At 43.5% G+C, this 21,941-nt stretch overlaps 1 protein-coding gene across 9 annotated transcripts; it reads right to left on the reverse strand.

Annotated features, from left to right (window-relative positions):
- Nucleotides 1-282: 282 nt before the first annotated feature.
- Nucleotides 283-20,279, reverse strand: POPDC2 (popeye domain containing 2). Of its 9 annotated transcripts, none has more exons than XR_008391146.1 (5): nucleotides 19,368-20,279; nucleotides 11,261-11,369; nucleotides 5,587-6,089; nucleotides 4,539-4,646; nucleotides 668-754 (listed from the first exon to the last, which is right to left on the reverse strand). XR_008391146.1 is itself a non-coding variant. In XM_053663159.1 (5 exons), the coding sequence occupies exons 1-4, from the start codon at nucleotides 19,856-19,858 to the stop codon at nucleotides 4,561-4,563; spliced, it is 1,095 nt and encodes a 364-aa protein (XP_053519134.1). In that variant the 5' UTR covers nucleotides 19,859-20,279; the 3' UTR covers nucleotides 668-754; nucleotides 4,539-4,560. The 9 variants fall into 9 exon arrangements, 8 of the variants coding, with proteins under 8 accessions (XP_037014709.2, XP_037014708.2, XP_037014707.2 ...); XM_053663159.1 differs by having other exon boundaries at nucleotides 5,681-6,089; XM_053663160.1 differs by having other exon boundaries at nucleotides 669-754; nucleotides 4,548-4,646; nucleotides 5,681-6,089.
- Between the last annotated feature and the right edge of the window lie 1,662 nt (nucleotides 20,280-21,941).

Raw genomic sequence — 21,941 nt, forward strand, 5'->3', positions numbered from 1 at the left:
AATGTACAGAGCAATGGGTAACTGGAATATAGGTTGAAGTATTTAAGGGAGAAATAAAACAGGATATGTTAAATTTATAAATCCACTTGAAAATGTTCAAGGAGACTTAACTAAATTTGTACAAATCCCTTTTAAAATCTTATTGTTTAATACTAGGGTCATACATAGAACAAGAGATTTGTAAGCTGAACTTAAAAGGCTTAAGGGAAAACTAGGTTTTAAAATTTCTACTTCCACAAACTGAATCACTGATCCATCCAGAAACTGAAAAGAAACAACACGGAAAGGAACTGAATGATTTATTGAGTGCTTACTAGGTGCCACATGCTAGGTGTTTTACCCAAATCAACTCGTGTAATCCTCATGACAACCTTGTGAGGTGGATTTCGTAATCCCCACTTTGCAGATGAGGCCCATGAGGCTATGTAACTTGGCCAAGTAGTAAAGGATGGAACCTGTGCTTCTTGCCCTCTCAGATGCCTTCACCTGGAAGGAAATCTGGTGGAGGTGAGTTTCTGTCACCCAGGGCCCTGTGAGTAGCTGCAGTGCTGGCACCTTCTGTGTCTGCTCTGACCTGCCCGTGAGCCTTCTGGAGGGGGGAAGAGGGGTGCGCATACAAGGACCTTCCTGTGATGCTGAATGTGGCCCAAAAGATGGTTCATGGATCCTTAAAGTTCAGGAGTGTGGATTGGAGCCAAGGGGGCCTGTCCTGTGGACATAACTTGAGAGTAGCTCTGGAGAGGAATTCTAGAAGCTGTGGAAAGAAAAAGAGAGAGGATTTCAGAACCATGGCTCCCAATAGCTTGCCTAACCTCACAGGGTTCTTTTACTTTGTTCTGTTTTATTTTCTTTTTACCACTACAAATTCCCAATGCTTCAGCTTTAACTGATACCTACAATGACAGGGGTAGTTGTATCTGTGAATCATTTCATTTGACAATATTAGGATGAGTCAGCTTTGAAGTTATATAGTTCAATTTTCTCAATTTATAAGCAAAGAGGCCAAGAGATCAACTTCTGTTGCCACCTATGAAGAAGCTGTAGAACTCTGCTTCCTAACACTCCTAAGTTTTTAAAAACTCTGTAGAGAAAAATGATGAGCTTTATAAGACCTCTGACTTTTATTTTTGCGGGAAGAGGGGTAAGTAGGTCCATGAGTGCTGTAAGACATAAGTGCAAGAAGAACCTGAGAATAAGCAGGCTGGGCGGGAACCGCTGCCTCTCACTTACCTGGCTGAATGTGGAGCCTTGGCAGGTGGACCAGTGCTACCACCTAGAGACCCAGAATGTGAGACCCCTGGGTATCACCTGTCCTGTTACTTCAAGGGCAAGTTTTCTGTCCAGGCATCTTTATAGCTTCCATGAGTAGAGTGCTGTTTAACAACACTGACAGCTACCAAAGTACCTTGTAGCCACTCCAGAGGGAGAGAGCCTGAATACAGTGTGGTGGCTATCTGTGTCCTCCTGAGCAAATGAGAAAAACAGATGCTGTTCCAGCCACCCCTTACGTTACTTAGGGGCCGAGGAGCTAGTGTGGGTTTTCTTTGGGCCTCCACCTTTTTGCTGCTCCTTTTGTTGTCAGGGGATTCTACCCACTGCCACCTTCCCTGAAAAGCCAGACTCAGGGAAATAAAATGGGGAGATTATGAAATTCTGACAAAGAGAGAGAGGGAGAGAGAGAGATTGCCAAATAGTTGTACTCATATATAAATACCTTATACATTAAATTAATACTTTACAACTTACAAACTGCCTTTATATATTTTATTTCAATTATTCCTCACATAGCAACCTGGTAAGGTAGACACAGGCTACCTGTTTACCGAGCAGTAGACATTAATGATCTATTAGACAGTTGGTCCTCTTTGGCAGAGGAGGAACTGCCTTTGGTGGTGGCTGAGTGACAGGACCTGAGTCACATCTCAGAACCACAGAATCATGTCATTACAGAGTTAGAAGGCAATAGTCTTCTTAATAGCAATAGCCTGAGGTACCCTTCTCTCAGAGCCTGATCACCTTTCAAGATTTCTGACATGATTTCTTTGTGTGTCTGTTTGCACTTTATCAGTGACAAGTAACTCACTTCTCCATGAGGTGATCCATCATTAATAGTGAGCTGAAATATTTCTCCTTGTAGCTTTCAGCCTTTAATGCATTTTTATCCTCAAGAATGACACCAAGTCAAGGTATGTTTGTTGAATTAGTTCTCTGGCCCTTGCAACTCTGTCTTGGTCCCGGTTTCTCTCCCTGACCAAAATCAGTCTCCATATTGTGATCTGTTTCTCATTTGTTTATTTAAATAATAGAGAAAAAGAAAACAATATATAGTTTTTACTTTCCAACCATAGAGTGTTCAGAACAACTTGAACACATAATCAAAATTGGCCAAATTTCAGACAGCTTTCAATTAATTTGTGATAATGGACTCACAGACGTATTCACTGAGCATCTCCTGTAGGTAAGACACTGAGAGGAACGCTGTGGAAAGTGGCCATGGAATTAAATAGGAAGATTCTAGCAAAGGCCGGGTTAATGTGGGGTCTCACTGTGAGCTCTGCATGGATACACTAGCCAGCAGCACTGCTTTGCCTGCTAAAGAAGTAGCACCCACTTGTGGTTCAATTCTGGGAACCTCAAGACTGAAAATGGACTCTCTTCAAAAAACAGCTCCAGTGGCAATGCTGACTATTTTTAGTTGGTGTTAAATTGGATCTGTGTGAGGGACAAGCACTGGTGTCAGTGTGACGACGCTGTGTCTCTCAACCACGTAGCACTCAGCCAGCTTCCTAGCTTCCTGTCTCCTATGTAAGTGCTGTGCTGGGATGAATAGCAGTGAGCTTACAGTTTTGGTGAGGAACGGCCAGGGAATAACTGGTGAATTGTGCCCTACTCTATCAAGAAAATGATAGTAAGTTGCTACCAATTTATTAGACTGCGCCTATTTGTTACAATAATAACCCTAGAAGGAGTTTAATGGCAAATAAGTCAAACCAAACATTCAACAGTACAATTCTAGAAAGGGATCTCTGGTTTAAACCATCTCATCATCACAGGCTAAACTGAAAAGGCATCTGAAATTTGGACAATATGATCATGTTTGAAGGTTGTTCTGAAAAATCTGTAGTTTGGAAGGAAACAATATTTTTCCCTTCTATTCCTTAAAAAAACACTAAATGTTCCTTAAACAAACACTACTCTCTTTATATCGCAAATACCAGTACTTTATAAAGTGAGTTATACTGGCAATTTTTTTTATCTTGAACTTCAGAAGTGGCTGAATTTGGAAAGAGGAACTTCGTATGAGAGTATTAAAGGTGAAGGACCCTGGAGACTGAGCTGTGGCCTCCTTTCATGTAGAACATCTGCTCTGTCATCACATCGTAAGTGATACAGACTCTGCGCAGGTGAAGAATGGAGGGAACTTTGACCCACCACCCAGCAGGGAGGAAGACAGATGTAACCCACAAGAGAAACTGCAGTACAGCAGAGTTCTTGCTGAAAGACACCCCTGTGCCCCAGGGCTTGTGTCCACTATACTGCTGACTGACTGACTGCTTCCCATTTCCTCCTCTGGATAATTTATCCTTTGCTTTTTCTCATAAATAAGAGGGATTTCGGGGGTCAACCAGCCAAATTAAGATAGTAAGTTTCAGTGAGGTTGTGTGGTTTGCAAAAAGTAGCAGAGCCAGACATAGAAGCCTGGTCTCCCATTCTAGGTCTCCTTCCATTTACCATGCTGCCTGCCTCCAAATATTTGGGAAAACTCATGCATGAAATGTGCAGCCGTCTAAAGTTGGAATTTTTCACACATTCACTTGAGTAGTTTTCTTTACAGGCAGAGGGAGAAGTACTGATCTTGGAAGAGTCGGGATAAAAAATTAAGTTGAGGGCACAGAGTTGTTTAGGAAGAAGAATAGATAGAGCAAGGCAGCAAAGTGGAGGAAAGGAAAAGAAGGTAATGGGAAGATAAATACATAAATAATAAGGTGGAGAAGATGGAGAGGACAAATATGAAGAGGAGAAATGAACTAAGAAGGGAAGGTTGTTTCTCTTCTTCAGAGCAGCAAATTGAGGCAACCAAAGACTGAGCAGAATTAAGGAAGAAGAAATAAAAGAATGGACAGAACTAGGAAAAGAAGGAAGGCAAGAAGAGCATGAGGACACAGAGAGCTGCTGAGTTCAGAGCAGGTACAGGTGGGTGGGTGAGCTGGAGACAGAGAGGGATCTGAAGGACATGATCCTATACCTGGATGGGTGTAGGTAAGTAGGGAGGTGGATATCAGCACAATGAAAAAGGAGTCAGGAGAGTGGACAGTGCAAATGGAGGATGTCAACAAAGTGATCTCAGGTGCTAGAAAGATCCTTGGAATGACCTTTGAATTAGCTCAATTATGGTTCTAGGGACACCGGTACCACAGGACATGACACATTCCAAATCTATAAAACCAAATATCTAACCTCTTAACATTCACCTCTCTTGCCTCTTTTATCAGTTATATAACTTCCTTTTCAAAATTTACAAACATTCACTCATTCACCTTGTGTACCTGGAAAACTTCCTCACTGGGCTAGTTCCTCAGGAAAGTTGTCAGTGCTTCCCAAAAATGATGAGTTTCTTAGGGCCTGACTCCTTTCCTTGGAAATGCCTTCCAAATAAAAAAAAAAATGTGGTGTTTTCCTCAGAAAAAGCCAAGCCTTCACTGTGGTTGTGTGGAGTCCCCGAGGAAAATGCCATGGCCTGTGAGAGCAGCAAAGGGGACATGAAAGCAGTTTCCCTGAATTACTTAGTACGGGCTTTCTTGTCTACTTCTCGGACCCAGGAGGGAAATCCTGCACATACCACTAGTCCCCCGAGATCCGGGCCCACCCCACCTCGCACAGGGGTGGCTTGTGGGGAAAACCAGGCTGCACTATATACATCTGATCACAGTCACATTCAGTCAGAGCAGCATCCAGTCCTCTGCCTGAGCTATCAGTACACTTTCCACTGGGAGAGAGGAGAGCAAGGCAGGGTTATTTTCCTCCCAGGATTATGAGCTTATATCACAAGTCTCTTTAGAATATGTGATTTTAACAGATAACTGCAATCTAGGCTACATAATGACTGCATCCCAGAGCTGACTCTATGCCAGGAAGAACCAGTGAGAATTAAAACCATGCCCCCTTTAAAATGTATCACACACACACACACACACACACACACACACACACACACACACACACAATGCATGCCACAAATAAAATCCCCTTTAGCTATCAGCACAGTTTTGCAAAAAATTTAGCAACCTAACTGCTTGCTCAAAATGTCAACCAGCCCACTTTCCAAAATGCAATCACATTTAATAAGGAATGAGTTAAAGAATCCCCTCATGCATTGCATGCACCTTCAGTGAGTGGCTATCGGTAAGGTTGGGTTAATGGCACTTTCTAGGCATTCTCTGAGAGGACAACCTTCACTGAATGCTTTTTTTGCTCTTACAAGCTGAGTTAAGGCCACTTGTAGGCAAGAAAGTGTGGCTGCTGCCTTCTGAGTACTTACACAGAATCCTGAGCCGGTGGTTGTGCCCGTGTTAGTTCTCCCCTCACCTCATGTACTCCCCATCACTCCTATAATCCATGACCGATTCTGATCCTGACATCTCCTCAAAATCCTCCAGCACCAGACTGGTGGAGTCCTCACCCAGGACACCGCTGTCAGGCCGAGACATCCTGGCCCGGGAAGGCTGTGCGTGAGGGTCGGTGGCAACTGGAAGAGGAGAGCAAGGGGGTACTTGCTGGACAGATGTGGGCGTGGCCCGAGGAGGGGATGCAGCTCGCTCATGGACTTCCTCATCCTCTTTCTGCGACTCCGGCCCTGCATCTGAAGCAGCAGAACCAAGAACGTGGTAGAGGCTGGGGAGACGGATGTCAAAGCACAGCCCAAACTTAGCGAAGAGCTTCTCATTGAGAGCGTAGAGCTTTTCTGAGATGTCATAGCCAAGCAGTGTTGAGAAGAGGCGGGAAATGTATCGCTCTTTAGCTAGAAGAAGGTGGAGACTTTTCCGGGGCCAGGAAATGTAGCTGCATGCAGTCTCAGCAGTCAGAGTGACCTGAGAGGGGTCAGGAGCAGAGTGAAGGTTTAAACTAGAATATGTGTCCATGTTTGGCAGAGAGAAACATAGTTACTTGGGAAACGATTGCACTTTTACTGAAGAAGCTGTGGGAACATCCCTCCCGCCATGGCCTTGCCTGGAGGAGGTCCAGCGACTAACTTTCACTTGCGTGCACTGATTGGGGGTGGGGGCACATGCCCTTGTCAGGAGCCCTGGGATCAGCCATTCACTGACTGGGGCCTCATCTCCTGGAGCCTCAGTTTCTACATCTCGTCTCCTCAGCTCTCATAGTCTACGGTCCCAATGACTGATATCACTAATGGCTGCAGAAGGGTCTGAGTCTGTTGAGATTTCAAGGGAAAGAAGGGGCCTTCTGATGCTCTGAAGAAAGGTCAGAATGGCGATGACAACTTGCTTTAATAAAAAAGAAGAATGTGTTGGAGTAGGGATGCGAAAGGAGTTGGAAAATATTTTAGTTAGAGAAGAGCTTCCCTGGGTATCAGGAATGCCGAGCTGCAGCAAGTGGACAGAACTTAGCCTGGGATTCAGGGCCATGAAATTGCTCTTGGCTTGGCCACTATAAGTAACCAGACAGATCTGATGACTCAAGTCAGAAAAAGGGCACACAGGAAGAGAAAATCTTCAGGGCACGAAGTCAGAGGGCACCCCACCGAACACATTGATTTAGTCATCTGGGAACTTCTGCGCACTCACTATGTGCCCAGGATGCAAAGCTAAATCACATTTGCAAGGTAAATGATGCGTGCCCAGCATGACGAAGGTACGTGGTAAATCCTTGTTAAAACATCAATGAGTGCTAAAGCCAGGGTTAAAATGAAAACATGCTTCTGATAGTGAATAACAACAGTGTAAAATCACACAATTTTTATTAATCTGGGCGGCCAAAATACTTTAACAGTGAGAAGGATGGAAGAGTTCATGATGAACATTTGTGAATGGAAACAGTGAAAATGATGGTGATGACAGCAGCTAATATTTAAGGAGAGGTGACTCAATTGCCAGGCATTTGTTAAGTTCTATATGTGCATTACTTAATTAAAGGCAGGGTCGACTTTACATTCTTTCTTAGAGATTTTATACAATCCTTATAGTTTCTGCCTTACCTACTGGATCTCCCATTAACCTCCACTCCTCTCCCTTCCCCACTGCAGTGGCCCTCCTCCATTTTCTTTACTCATTTCTCCAAAATCATCACCACTGAAGATAGGGCCTTAAATTACCGCATCAGAAGGTCAGAAACTAGTGTAATGTTCCAGTTTTACCCATTGACCAGCTCCGCGACATCAGAGAAATTACTCTTTCTGAGCATGTTGCTTCATGAGTAAGAATTCTGAGCATAGTAAGTACTGACAATCCATTAATTACTATCTGTTCAGCAAGTAGTGGTCACTCTGGCACAGCCTGTACTTCAGATGCGCTTACTAACAATTCCCAAACAGGAAATCAGAGCACTGAAGGTGAAGCTGAGTGTAAGAGCTAATCGGGATGTAACCAAAGTCCTCAGAGTCAAACACAAAGACAACAGCCATGCTTATGAACATGCTGTTACTTCTTCCATTTTAAAATAAAGCAAAATTCTAAAAATGAAAATCCTTTTTCCTCGCCTCACTTCTTTGGGGAGCTATTGCTCCATTAATTTGTTCTCCTTTTCAGCAAAACTCCATAGAAAACATTAGCAATACTTGCTGACTCCAGTCGTTCTCCCCTTCCCCTGTTAAACCAGTCACAGTGGCCCCTAGCCTCCCCAGCACCGTTCCTGGGAAGGTCACCAATGTCCTCTAAGTTGCAGCAGTCAGTTTTCATGGTGCTTGACCCTGTTGGTCACTGCCTCCTCTTTGATACCCTTTCCTTACTGGGTTCCCAGTATGCCACATTCTCCTGATACAACCTTCTGGTAGCTCCGTTTAGCTTCCTTTGCTGCTTCCCTTTTTTTCTCTCCAACTTCTAAACACTAGAATATCCTAGGACTTGGTTCTTGAACCCTGCCTCTTTCTGAATTCACTCGCTTGGTGATCTCATCCAACCTAACAGTTTTAGATATCGTTTGTATGCCAACTCTCAAACTGATGTCTCAACCTCAGGTGTCATTCCTTAATTCTGGACTCAAATATCCATCTGCCTGTGCAGCATCTCTCTTTAAACATCCGTAGATGACACAAATCTAATATATCCCAAATTGAACTTCCCTTCTTTCCCCCAAATCAACTCTACCCACAATTTCCCTTATCTCAGTGGGTCACAGCTTCCTCCTTCTGGTTGCTCAGGCCAAAAACCTTAATAGTGTTCCTTGCTCTTCTTTCTCCACACACTACATACAATGTGTTAGCAAATCCTTTCGACTCTATCTAGAAAATATATGCCCTAGCTTCTCATCACCCCTCTGACTTCCTCTCCTGCTATCTTCTCCCCGCCCTCTCTCGGTCCCAATAGCACAGGCCTCCTCTCTATTCCTCAAACAGACCAGCCCCTCCCACCGAGGGGCCTTTGCACTGGCTCTTCTCTCTTTCTGATATGCTCTTCCTCCAGATATTCACAGAGCCCGCACTGTCACCTTCTTCAAGTCTTTGCTCAGATGTCACCTGCTCAACAAAGATTTCCATAACCCTATTTAAAAATGCAACAATGTCTCCTTTATACTACTCTATTTTTAAAAAATAGAAGTTATGATTTTAACAAATTAGATAATTTACTTATTCCTTATTATGGCTTTTTTTTCTCCTACTAAAATATAAATTGCATGAAGGCGAGGGACTGTCATGTGTTCTGTTCCCTGATGTATTCTGAGCACCTCTAACACTGCCTGATATATGAGAAGTACACATATTACTGAAGTGAACAGGTGAATCAGGTGAAGACTACCCATCTTGCATGTTGCTGAACAACCTAATGTCACTTTCTCATGTCCAATATACAATCCTTCCCCAAAGGTCTCCAGAAAACCTGTTCATCAAGTTATGTCTATAAGTTTGACAAGATTTTTCTTTAATTCTCACCTCAGAGTTTGGTTGAATGAATTAAATGAGATAACATATGTAAAGAGGGCTTGGGTCCAGTAAAAACCGAGAAGTGTGAAAAAACGTTGATTCACTTGTGGTAAGCACAGTAAGAGTTATGATTCAGGGAGTCACCATGGCTTGGTCAACAAAGACTATGATTGCAAAAGACAAGGACAGGATGAACTATAACTCAGGACAATGTTTGACATTTGCAAAGAGGAAATGGGACTTTACACAGTAAACCTGTGGATCTCATTGCTCCTAAATGAGGTGCATGATAAAAATATTAATTGGAGGAATATGACGATAACTACATTCCAGGCTGAGGAGTCATCTGGGGTTATAGCCCTTCCTTTCAAGCATAACTTAGGGAAGGACATTCAGCTCACCCACCACCTGTTCCTCATTGTCACTGTCACAAACAGAGCCTGGTCCTGCTGGCTCAGGATCTGACTCAGCCCTCCAGAGGTTCTTATGGCCCTGGGGGGTTTTCAGAAAAGACTGCTATGTGAGTTGGAGAGGGTGTGTGTGTGTGTGTGTGTGTGTGTGCAGGGAGGAACCTGATGGGGGGGGGGAGTTGTCTAAGGCTGGTGGTCCTTGCAGTGGGATCAGGGTTGCCTCTCAGGCTCTTTCCTCACAGAGCCAAGTCAGGGTGGGATGGAAGCAGGCCCAGCCAGATGGTTCTGCCTGGCATGTATCTATTCTGGGGTTGGCTCATATGCTAGCCTGAGAGATTCCCTGATAGAAGTGGTAGGAGACACATGGGACCTAGTACTAGCAGATTTTCTGGTCAGGGGAGTCCCTGTAAAAGAGAGAGAGAGAGAGAGAGAGAGAGAGAGAGTGTGTGTGTGTGTGTGTGTGTGTATAAACCCTACTCTCCTGATGACCCTTCCATTTTCAAAAAGATTAGAAATAGTACAGCCAGGCAGCTTGGTTTTGCCAATTTTCTAGATGACCTTGGGCAAATTATGCAATGTTTTGAGGCTCAGTTTTTTCATCTGTAATATCCAACCCAGAAAACAGCTCTGAGAATCAATAAGGCAATATAATATGTAGTGCCTGCCAGATACTAGCCATTCGGTAAGTGAGAACTACAAAGAAGGTAACTGAAGACTCAGGACCAGCAGGGAAGAGAGGAGGGGACAAGCAGCCAGGTCTCCACTTTGGACTGGTTATGTGAATACCCCAAGAAGTCCTCTCAGACACTAACTGCTGACTGCAAGGCCAACCTTTATTGAATGCCTATGTGCTCAAAGTACTGTCCTTTAGAACAAAGAGATAGAAGGAGAAGCACAGATTTCTAGCTTGAAGAGTTCACTGTGCAGAAGGCAGAAAGGAAACCAGACCATTAGAACAGGGAGCAGTAAGTGTACCAGTCAGCATAAGTACAAGGAACAGAAAGGCATACAGGCAAGAAAAATAGGCTGTGGAGATGGAGGCTAATGAAGTCAATCTGGCCAGGCTCCAGAGGAAGTGAAATACCATAGCCTTGTCTATTGTGGGGAAATCACGGGGAAGGAAGAGTAGGAGCCAAGACACGGCCATGGTAAAACAATGTACTGAGTTTAGAGCAGTGCTACTAGTTCAGTATGGCTGAAATGAACAAAAAGTGTGAGGGGAGGGGCTGGAGATATGGCTAGATACCACTAAAAGTCTTAAATTACTCTCTAAGAAATGTTTGTGTGTTTTAAAATTTTTATTTATTTATTTTTAGAGAGAGAGGAAGGAGGGGAGAAAGAGAGAAACATCAATTGGTTGCCTCTCTCATGCACCCCAACTGGACCAAACCCATAATCCAAGCATGTGCGCTGACCAGGAATCAAAGCACAACCTTTCACTTGGCAGGATTACACCCAACCAACTGAGCCACACTGGTCCAGGCAGAAGTGTGAGTTTTTATACTGTGGTCACTGGAGTCTTCTGGAAGAGTTTTAGGAATAGGAGGGACATGGCCCACCTATTAGGTCCTACCACAACTCACTCTTCCCAGAGCCCAGGAACTCGTTCCACAGAAGGAGAACATTCACACCCCTAGCATCATATTGGCAATGGTTCCAAGGACAGATGTCACAGGGGAAAGATGGGGAAAGGGGCTATTGCTGGGTTACAGTGGGATGAGCAGGATGGTACTGCTATGGGGCTCCCTATTACCTGGAACACGCCCTCCTCAGAGGGCTGCAGTGATTCCCACTCGGGAGAGTCCATGAACTGGTAAGGAAAGATGTAGTGCAGAAACTGCCCATCCTGGCTCACACGAACCCTGGCAAAGGGAGAAAAGAGACCATGTGGGAAAAAGTGAATGGCTAACCAAATCCTCTTAAAAATTCAAATGACGTATTACAAAATGGAGAATGATAAGGATGCAGTATGGGTTTTTTTCCTCTTTTCCCCAGAAAACTCAGAGTTTCAGCTTCAGACTGTCTTCTAAAGTTATATACTGAGAAAGGATGTGTCTCAATTAGGCAAAGGGAGCAGGTAAAAAGATCTCTACATAGAAGCTGAGGTTATCATATCTGAAGTATTTAAAGTGGATAGAAAACTGTATCAGCAATGCAGACAATTAAGTGCATTGTTCTGGGATGTGGTGACATTTGTAAAATGTGGCTCCTGATAGCCTACACAACAAATTTCCATCTGAATATGTACCAACTATTTTGACAACTATGTAGTCACAGTTATGATTAGTGGAAAGTCATATACTCTTGGAATTTTTGATACTGCAGGGCAAAAGGATTTTGAAGGATTATGACCACTGAATTATCCACAAACTGATATGTTTCTAGTCTGTTTTCAGGTGTCTCTCCATCCTCTGAAAATGTGAGAGAGGACTTCCAGTCAATATGGTGGCATAGGTAAACAGCTTAGGTCCTCCCACAACCACATAAAAATTAAAACTAAATTGTAGAACCATTGCTTAGAACGATCAGAAATTGAGCTGAATGGAAGTCTGACAACTATGGAATTAAAGAAACCACATCCACCAGGGCTGGTAAAAAAGGCAGAAACACAGAATGGGCTGGTCCCACACCCATGTGTGGTAGTTAAAATTTGGGAGAGAGATCTCGGGAGCAAGGAGTCCCAGCCCAACATCAGCTCTCCACCCCCAAGCCCAATGTTCCAGTATCTGGAAGATAAGTCCCCATAACCTCTGAATGCAAAGTCCAGTGGAGACTCAGTTGATGGAAGAAACTTCTGGAGTCCCAAGAAGTTCCTCTTAAAGAACCCACACATGGATTCACCTATTCTGACTTATTCCCTTCAGGCTCAAGCACCGGGGTAGCAGCTTGAAAAACACCAGTGTCATACAGGGAGGAAGCAAAGTGTCTGACACCAAGGCAAGAGATGGGGGACAGCTTTCTTCCAGACAGAAAGGTCATTGTCCCTTTTCTGAACTCTCCCCCAACAGAGCCACAGAACTCAAAGGTAAGTGCCACAGCTGAGACTCCATCAACCTGGCTAACACTGTTTGCCCCACCCTGGAGATCCCCTGAGACTATGTCCCACCCAACTTATGGGTGCACTGAACTGTTAACTGTGACCTTTTCATATGCATGACTGGTCTTGGCTCATGCTTTACAACTTTCTAAATCCTCTTAAATAAGCAACAGCTGATCTTAGTGAGCCCCAACCCCCATACTCCTTGTTAAGTGGCCCTAGGCCCAGCAATAGCAGCAGGCAATCTACATTCACAGCTTGGCTTTACCTGGGCATCTCCAAGCCCGGCACAAGTAACTGCCATCTCAGATTGCTTTATAGCTCAGGCAGGATGGCCCCAAGCAAAATACAGGTAGGAGCTGACTTTGACCTGCATCACCTGGGAAATGCAGAGCCTGCACACCCAGTGGATGGCTACAGACCACACTGGAACACCACCACCCTGCCCTTGCACAGCTGATCTTCCACGGAGGGTGGAGGTTGGTGGTCAGTGGCCACAACCAGTTCTTGCACCTGACTGGCCTGGGCAAGTCCCTCCCATTGACCTGCCAACAGCAATCAAGGCTCAACTACAAGAGGAAGGTGTACTCAGCCCACACAAAGGGTGGACCTTGAGTACCCAGCTTGGATGATAGGGGAGGCTGTGCCACTAGACCCTACAGGACATGTACTGCACTGGGTCATGCAACCAGGACAGAGAGTCATAGCAGCTCTACTTAGTACATAGAAACAAACACAGGGAGGCTGCCAAAATCAGGAAACAAAGAAACATGTCCCAGATGAAAGGACAGATCAAAACTCCAGGAAAAGAACTAAACAAAATGGAGATAAGCAATCTATCAGATGCAGAGTTCAAAACACTGGTTATAAGGATGCTCAAGGAACTTAGTGAGTACCTCAACAGCATAAAAAAAAAGTCAGTCAGAAATGATGGATATATTCATTGTAATAAAGAACAATTCATAGAGAAACAATATTAGAGTGGATGAAGCCAAGAATCAAATCAATGATTTGGAACATAAGAAAGTAAAAACGCAACCAGTCAGAACAAGAAGAAAAAAGAATCCAAAAACACAAGGATACTGTAAGCAGCCTCTGGGACAACTTCATGTGTTCCAACATTCACATCATTGGGTAGCCGGAAGGAGAAAAAAAAGAGCAAGAAATTGGAAACCTATTTGAAAAAATAATGAAAGAAAACTTTCCTAATTTGGAAAAGGAAATAGATATACAAGTCCAGGAAGCACAGAATCCTAAACAAGATGGATCCAAAGAGGCCTACTCCAAGACACATCATCACTTAAATGCCAAAGGTTAAAGATAAAGAGAGCATCTTAAGAGCAGTAAGAGAAAAGAAGTTATTTACCTACAGGGGCATCCCCATAAGAACTATCAACTGATTTCTTGAAAGAAACTTTGCAGGCTAGAGGGGATTTGCAAGAAATATTCAAAGTCATGAAAAGCAGGGGCATACTGCCAAGATTGCTCTACCCAGCAAGGCTATCATTTAAAATCAAAGGGCAGATAAAGAACTTCCCAGACAAGAAAAAACTAAAGGAGTTCATCATCACCAAACCATGATTATATAAAATATTAAAGAAATTTGTTTAAGAAAAAGAAGAATATCAAAACTATGAGCAATAGAATGACAAAAATACAAATCTATCAACAATTAAATCTAAAAAACAAACTAGAACAGAGACAGAGTCATGGATACGGAGAGGGTTTTGATGGTTGCCACATAGGAGGAGGTTTGCGGGAATGGGTGAAGGGGTAAGGGGATTAAGAAGTACAAATAAGGTAGTTACAGAATAGCCATGGGGATGTAAAGTACAGTGTAGGAAACAGTAGCCAAAAAACGTATACACATGATCCATGGACGCGAACAATGGTGTGGGGATTGCCCGAGGGACTGGGGGCGCAGTGCTGGTGGAGGGAGGCACGGGGGAAAAATCATGACAACTGTAATAGCTTGCTCTTGGGACCAAAACTGATCTCAGAGGTGACCCTTCTACTATTGAGAAACTTACCATTTGCCAAGAACAACAGAAGGCTATGACTCCAGAGACTTCCAAAAAGCTGGTCCATGACCCAAATGCTGTTGCATATGTGGAGTGTTCTGCACTCACACAAAAAGGCCTAAAGAATGTACAATATTTGATTAAGCAATATCGGCTGCTCTGGAGCCTTCAGAACTGAAGAAGGTGTGTACTGCTACACACATTCTCCAGTACCCTTCCTGCACAGCTGGTGTTGGCATCACATTGCTTTTAGAAGCGATGTTAAATCAAATTAAAGATTACAAATGAAGGTTCATTTTTGCAATAATGACAAATGCCCTACACCTATGCACATGTCCGTGTGAGACAAAGCCCCTAGGCATGGCCCTTTTGCCCTTCTCAGTACTAGTAAATTTAGAGTAATGATGTATTGCCAGAAAAAGTGATCAGCGTTTGTTCTGTTGTTTCAAAAAGATTTTCTTTGTTGGTTTAAAAGCAAGGCATGCCTGTGATAACTCTGTAATAGACTGTCTTGGGTTGTTAAAACTGCTTCCAGTTTCCACCTTGGAGAATAATCTGGAACACCTAGTTTTTTCCCCTTTTGGGGGAGGAGGGGTGGGAGGGTGGAAGGTTGCTTTTATTCAGTCATTTTTAAAACTCCACTAACCACTGGATAGCCCTTAAGGAGTGGGGGATGGCGTGATTCTACATTCCACCTCTTGCATCTAATTTAGAAAACATATTCCCTACCTGGTGCTATTAGGGAGGATGGTAAATGCTTCATGTAATAACATACTCCTTTTTGAAAGTGACAATTTCTCTCCACCCTTGAGTAGGTCTGGTATTTGATGAAACTCATGAAATGGGTGGGATCCGTCTTGCCCCTCCTCTTTTCCAGGATGCAGTATATATGTGACTGTGACTTTCAAGGAAATTGGGTGGCCATCTGGTGATTTTTTTAAAGTTAATGTCTCATTTCCTTCACTGATAAATAAAAGGTATTGCATCTTTAGAAATACACCAAATGGATTGAGTATGTAATTAAAAATATTTTCCCAGCAGTCATTGTTTTAATGTGCTTAGCATAGATGTGCAGCTTAATAGCATATGATATGTTATTTCTAATACCTTTTTTTTACTCCTCATTTGAGGACACACTCATTGATTTTAAAGGGAAGGCGGGGAGAGAGAGAGGGAGAGAAACATCAATCAACTGCCCCTTGTATGCACCACAACCTGGGCGTGTGTGGGTAGCACCTAATGAAACCGCATGGCTCCCTGAGGCTATTTAAATTGGGATACACGGTCCTTTTTCATCTGATCTCCTGGATGGACAGGTGATTTCCTCCTACATCAGTTGCCTGTTTGGGAGGCTGCGCATGTACTTTGAATAATAAGTATATGAGAGGAACTCTCCCACAGCTTAACAGGGGGATGACCTGTGAGGAAGTCACTTTCTCAATCTTTAAAGGAACTGGTGTGCCTTTATTAAAATAAAAACAGCCCTGGTTGGTGTAGCTCAGTGGATTGAGCACGGGTCTGGGAACCAAAAGATGGAGGTTCGATTCCCTGTCAGGGCACATGCCTGGGTTGCAGGCCAGTTCCCAGCAGGGGCCATTTCCCAGCAAGGGATGCATGAGAAGCAACCATACATTGAAAAAATAAATAAAATAAAATAAAATAAAATAAAATAAAATAAAATAAAATAAAATAAAATAAAATAAAATAAAAACAAAAGGGTGTCTGAGGTTTCAGCAATGGTTTCCAGGTGAGAGTCTGTCTGTGAGATAAGAGATCAGCACAAGAAGTCCTCACTCCCTGGCAAGGAGTTTTTACCTGCTGCTTTGAAGTGTATTCTCTCTGCAAACTGGAGCCTCTGCCCATAGACTAGAAACCTCTTCCCCCAGCTCCAACTTAGCAAAAATTGACATAGGATGAGTGCCATTAAAAGATAACAAAACAAAACTCTTACCCCCATACCTTGAAAAGCAAGAGATAAAAATCAAAATGCTCTAATTTCTGACTTGGGTTTTTGATGTATAATTAAGTATACTAGGAAAAGCCATGCTGAGGGAGCAAGCTCCTTTCTTCCCTTCACAGGGAAGTGGATTTGTACAAGTCCATGGTCAATCCACAAACCACACAATAATCATAATATACTCCCATAAATAAGCACCACACAAGTGGAGCAGGCATTTCTGCCATCAGCCTCAATTCTCTCCTTTGAACAGAGAAGAGTTCCGAGGAGCAAGCAAATAGCATGGAACTCATAAATGGGCACACTCCCTAAAGTGTCTTTATTTTAAGCACGGAACTACAAGGGCCAAACATTTGGGCAATAGTCACAGTGCATTTGTATTTATGTAAGTATTTGTTTACAAATAGCTGCATTTGTTTACACTTCAATTTACTCATAATAAAATACAACTTCTTATGAGTAAATTGAAGTGTAAATAAATACAGTTACTTGTAAACAAATACTAATAAAGAGGGAATCTTATGGCAGCAAAAGAAAAGGAGACAGTTACCTACAAAAGTGTTCCCATAAGACTATTAGCTGATTTCTCAAAAGAAACTTTGCAGGCAAGGAGGAACTCGAAAGAAGTGTTCCAAGTAATGAAATCCAAAGACCTACATCCAAGATTGCTCTATCCAGCAAAGCTTTCATTTAGAATGGAAGGGCAGATCAAGTGGTTCCCAGATGAGGTCAAGTTGAAGGAGTTCATCATCACCAAGCCCTTAGTATATGAAATGTTAGAGGGACTTATCTAAGAAAACAAAAGATCAAAACTATGAACAGTAAAATGACAAGAAACACGGCTATCAACAACCAAGCCTTAAAAAAAACCCAAAAATGAACTAAGCAAACAACTAGAACAGGAACAGAATCACAGAAATAGAGATCACATGGAGTGTTATCAGCAGGGATGAGGAGAGGGGAAAATTGGGGGAAAAGGTACAGGGAACAAGAAGCATAAATGGTAGGTACAAACTAGACAGGGGAGGTTAAGAACAGTATGGGAAATGGAGAAGCCAAAGAGCTTACATGTATGACCCACGGACATGAACTAAGGTGGGGGTAATGCTGGTGGGAGTGGGGGTACAGGGTGGAGAGGAATAAAGGGGAGAAAAAAATGGGACAACTGTAATAGCATAATCAATAAAATATATTAAAATAAAAGAGTTAAAAAAATAAAATACAATCTCTCCCTATAAAACCTGATATCTTTTTCAACCCAGAACCCCTGAGTCCAAACAAAACAAAACAAATATCACTTTCAATTCTAAACATTAGTAGATAAATGCATATTATTACTAGTAGTAGTAGTTGCTGTACTATATTATCAGACTCTTTATTTTTTCAGTGTGGTTGACAGTCTTATCTGGTTTCATCCCTCCCTCTTGGAATACAGCTTCCTGATTACTATCTTTTAAAAAATATTTTTATGTATTTATTTTTAGAGACAGGGGAAGGGAGGGAGAAGGAGAGGAAGAGAAGCATCGATGTACGAGGGAAACACTGATTACATTGATTGGTTGCCTCTCACACCCCCAACTGAGGACCTGGCCCACAACCTTGGCATGTGCCTTAACTGGGGATTGAATCTGCAAACCTTGGGTTTGCAGAACAGCACCCAACTCAGTTAAGCCACACCAGTCAGGAATGATTATTATCTTATCTTTTCTATCACATTCTCTTGGTCTCAAGGAATTGAGGGGGGAAATTGAAGTAAAAACCTTTTGAAATATTTTGCTTGATTTCCACAGAGCTGACCCTAGTGCGTCATCATTTGCTACTTAGCCCCACATCAAGTCCCATTAAGGCAATATTTCAAAGAGTCCACAATTGCTTACCAAATGTGCAGCACAAATACCAGCCGTGGTATTGGTTTGGAGGTACCGGCCAATGGCCAGCACCCCATGCAGGCTGACTGGGCCCCGACTAAGACCATTTCTCTCACACCTGACATCAGCCTTCTTTTATTTTAAAATTATTTTATTGTTGTTCAAGTACAGTTGTCTGCATTTACCCCCTACCACTCCCCCTACCCCAGACATCCCCACTTCCCTCCCCTGATTTCACACCCCCCTTGGTTTTGTCCATGTGTCCTTTACAGTTGACATTAGCATTCTTAAAAAGGAGTCAGCCTGGTGTCTCTACCAAAATTCAATGAGACATGTGTGGGCATCACTACTCTCTCGTAGTGTCTGGCCCTCAAATTTACAGTACCTGACATCTTGGCCTGTCAGGAACTCAACAAAATTACTGGGAGTGGAAAAGCAGACAGGGGTATTCCCTCTCCATACCTGGGTGGGTATGGAATGGTTTTACCACAGAGTCTGTAGAGGATGTCCCCCAAATCCTTGATGCCCTAGCACGGAACAGGGGTTGCAGGAAACCCCCTCTATTTGGGCATTGGTCCCTGAACATAGTTGGCACTCAGCAAATATTGAATGGACATGGGAGAAAGAAATTAATCTTATTGAAATGTTTAGCTTTTCAAAGCTTACAGAGCTACTGCTGCAGCTCAGGCATAACATGCTGCTGCTGTGTGTGGTCATTTTAGTCTCAGGCTCAAGAAGCACTCACTTGACACCTCCCAGTGGCAAGTGCACACACAGCCCTTCCTACCAGCCAAGAAGATGCCTCACGATCTAGTTTCCCCTGGGAAAATGCTAAGAAAGAGGAAGCAAGACTATGCTTAGAAAAATCTATTTTGGTTTGTTTGATTGGCCACATCCTTCCCTCAAGGGAAGGGAACATGAAATGGAAAGGGACTTACTGGGAAATGAGAAGCGTGGGCAGTGATGGAGTAGCTTACCGGCCAGAGAGTAGCAGGGACAGGCGGTTGATGGGCGTTTCGCCCTCCACAGCATAGGTCTGCTCGGTGGCCAGAGTCAAGACCTGCTCCTCACAGCAGTGAACGATCTCCTTGTATGTCTGCAGGGGCACCTGCAGGGGCAGGCAGAGCGTCTTGTAGAGGAGATCAAACTCCTCAGGGAGGGTGTCTTTGCGTAGGCGGTAGACCAGGTATGCCAGCTGGAGCAGGCAGGCCACTGCCAGCAGGAAGTTCCAGATGACGATGTCCAGGCCACAGGCATCGAACCAGCCCCACAGCACACAGCATATGTAGCCGGTGCTCAGGAAGCCAAAGAAATAGAAGCATCCATATACCCCACTCCCACCCATGAAGCCCAGAAACAAGAAGCAGTTAGCCAGGTGGTAGACAGCCCCTTCCAGATCCTGTTTCCAGCCAATGCACACTGGCCCCTGCCAGGGATGCTGGCCCACTGTGCTGCTGTTGGCATTCATCTTCGGGGTGTCTCAAAGCCTTGCTGGGCTCTAAGACTAGCCCCACATAAGAAATTCAGAAGATAGAGTAGTCTGTCCTCCTAGATGTCTTCTCACCTCTGGCTTCTCACCAGCAACTCCACGTTTTCTAGGAGGAATGTTTCCGGTAGCTTTGGGAATGAATGGCAGAACATAGTACGCTTCATGTAGAATTTTAAAACTTTTTATCCTCTCTCGTTTAGCAAGGCACTGGCCCTCCCAGCAGAGCCCTGACAAGCTTCCTTGGATCCGGATTTCGTAAGCCAGTCTTCACATTTGGCTCTTAGCAGAAATCCTAAGTCGTCCTAGGAAAGAACAGGACTATGGGCCTGAAAACTTCAGCTGTGAGGGATAATGAAGGGCCACGTCCTGCTCTCTGTTTTCCCCAGACAGAATGAGGAGAGCCCAGAAGTCACACTTGTGTTCCATTTGGAATGCGTCTCTCCTGGCACCGGAAGAAAGGGTGACCCTAGACGGATACCATGTTTGGAATTGGAATCCAAGAGGTACTGGCAGTGAGGAAAAACAGGCCGGGCACACAGGCAGGCTGGCAGAGCGCTTAACATACCTCCCCAGAGGACAAGATAAGACCTCGGGGCACAAGAGGCGGGGGGGCAGGGGGGGGCATGGAACAAAGGAAAAGTGAGCACAGAATTTACCACGACAACTCAGGCAGGCCAGGGGCCCAGCCTCCCTGAGGGCCAGGGGCTCTCCAAAGGTAGGAGAACACATCAAAATAGGAAAGTATGGGACTAAACCCAGAAAAAATCCTGACAGAGAGAACTGGAAAGCCCCTCGAAGACTTTTATTAAGTCACATTGTAAATTACACTAGGTATTTATTTGACATCCTGAGTTCTCAGCTGACCTTTTCCTAGTAACAGTTAATGCAATGCTAATACATCGCTCAGGCCCTCACCCTAGCCACCTCAAAATTTGCCAAGTATAGTAACTACCACTTGTTAAATACCTATGAAGTACCAGATCTTGATTATATACTTTATACAAATAATATTTTTTTGTCATCACAAAAACCCAAATAAATATTATCCTCCTTCTAGCTCTGAAAAAACAACTGAGTCTCAGAGAGGTAACAAGTTCCCACAGGTATGTAAGTGGCAGAATTGGGATTTGAACCCAAGTCTACCTGACTTACTCCTGTGTTCCCAGTAGTTTGCATAGGAAGTGGAAATACAGGACTAGATTCACGACTCCCAACCCCACACTCCCCTACAAGAATTTTGATGACATCCAAGGAACTTATGGATAAATCTGGATTCTATTTTGACTCACCAAGGGATAAATCCGGAATATGCAAACATTAAGCTAAGAAATGGCCCTCTGGCTTCCAAACAACTCCTTGATTTTTCTCCTTGCTTGTGGTTAGTCCTACTACCATTACTGCTACTGCTCCTGAGGTACAAGAAGGGGAACACCCAGTACCTTCTAGAACTACTTAAGTGCTCGATCAATAGGGACTTTTATTATACTACTAATAACCTAAGCACAATTAGTGAGAGATTAGAAACTGTCAAATATACTGAGTAGAGCATATAATTATTTGTTGAGTGAACCAAACACTAAGAGAATCAAAGACTCCCAAGAGCTTTCTTTCACTCTGTCAGGGAAGGACAGCTCAAAAGCAAGGGCAATTCCATCAATGGACGAGTGAATGAAAAACTTGTGGTACATGTGTACAATGGAATATTACTTGACTTAGAAAAGAATGAAATATTACTTAATATTGTAATAACTTTGTGTGGTGCCAGGTGGGTACTGGAACTATTGGGGGGGAGCACTTTGTAAAGCAAATGATTGTCTAACCACTATGCTGTACACCTGAAACTAATACAGAATGCTACTGTCAACTATAATTGAAAAATAAAATTAAAAAGAAAACAAGGGCAATTAAATGTGTGATGCATGACAACTGGGTTAAGTTTAAAGGCAGGTGAAAGCCTAGAAGAGAGGGTGGTGTGGAGGAAGAAAAACCTAAGATCTAACATTTGATTCCAAGTGTAGGGGTTGAATTTCTCAGGTAGGTAGAGGGAGAAGAGCATTTCCAG

This window comes from Artibeus jamaicensis, unplaced genomic scaffold (genome assembly GCF_021234435.1).
Source record: "Artibeus jamaicensis isolate MK-2021 breed Jamaican fruit bat unplaced genomic scaffold, CSHL_Jam_final contig_3126, whole genome shotgun sequence".
Lineage (NCBI taxonomy): Eukaryota > Metazoa > Chordata > Mammalia > Chiroptera > Phyllostomidae > Artibeus > Artibeus jamaicensis.

Coding starts and splice junctions, on each gene's coding strand:
- POPDC2 (XM_053663155.1), bottom strand. CDS start 19,858: ATGAATGCCAACAGCAGCACAGTGGGCCAGCATCCCTGGCAGGGGCCA. Junction 11,370..19,367: donor TCCCTGCTACTCTCTGGCCG/GTAAGCTACTCC, acceptor TCCCTTTGCCAG/GGTTCGTGTGAGCCAGGATG. Junction 4,647..5,586: donor AGTGATGGGGAGTACATGAG/GTGAGGGGAGAA, acceptor TTTATTTGGAAG/GCATTTCCAAGGAAAGGAGT.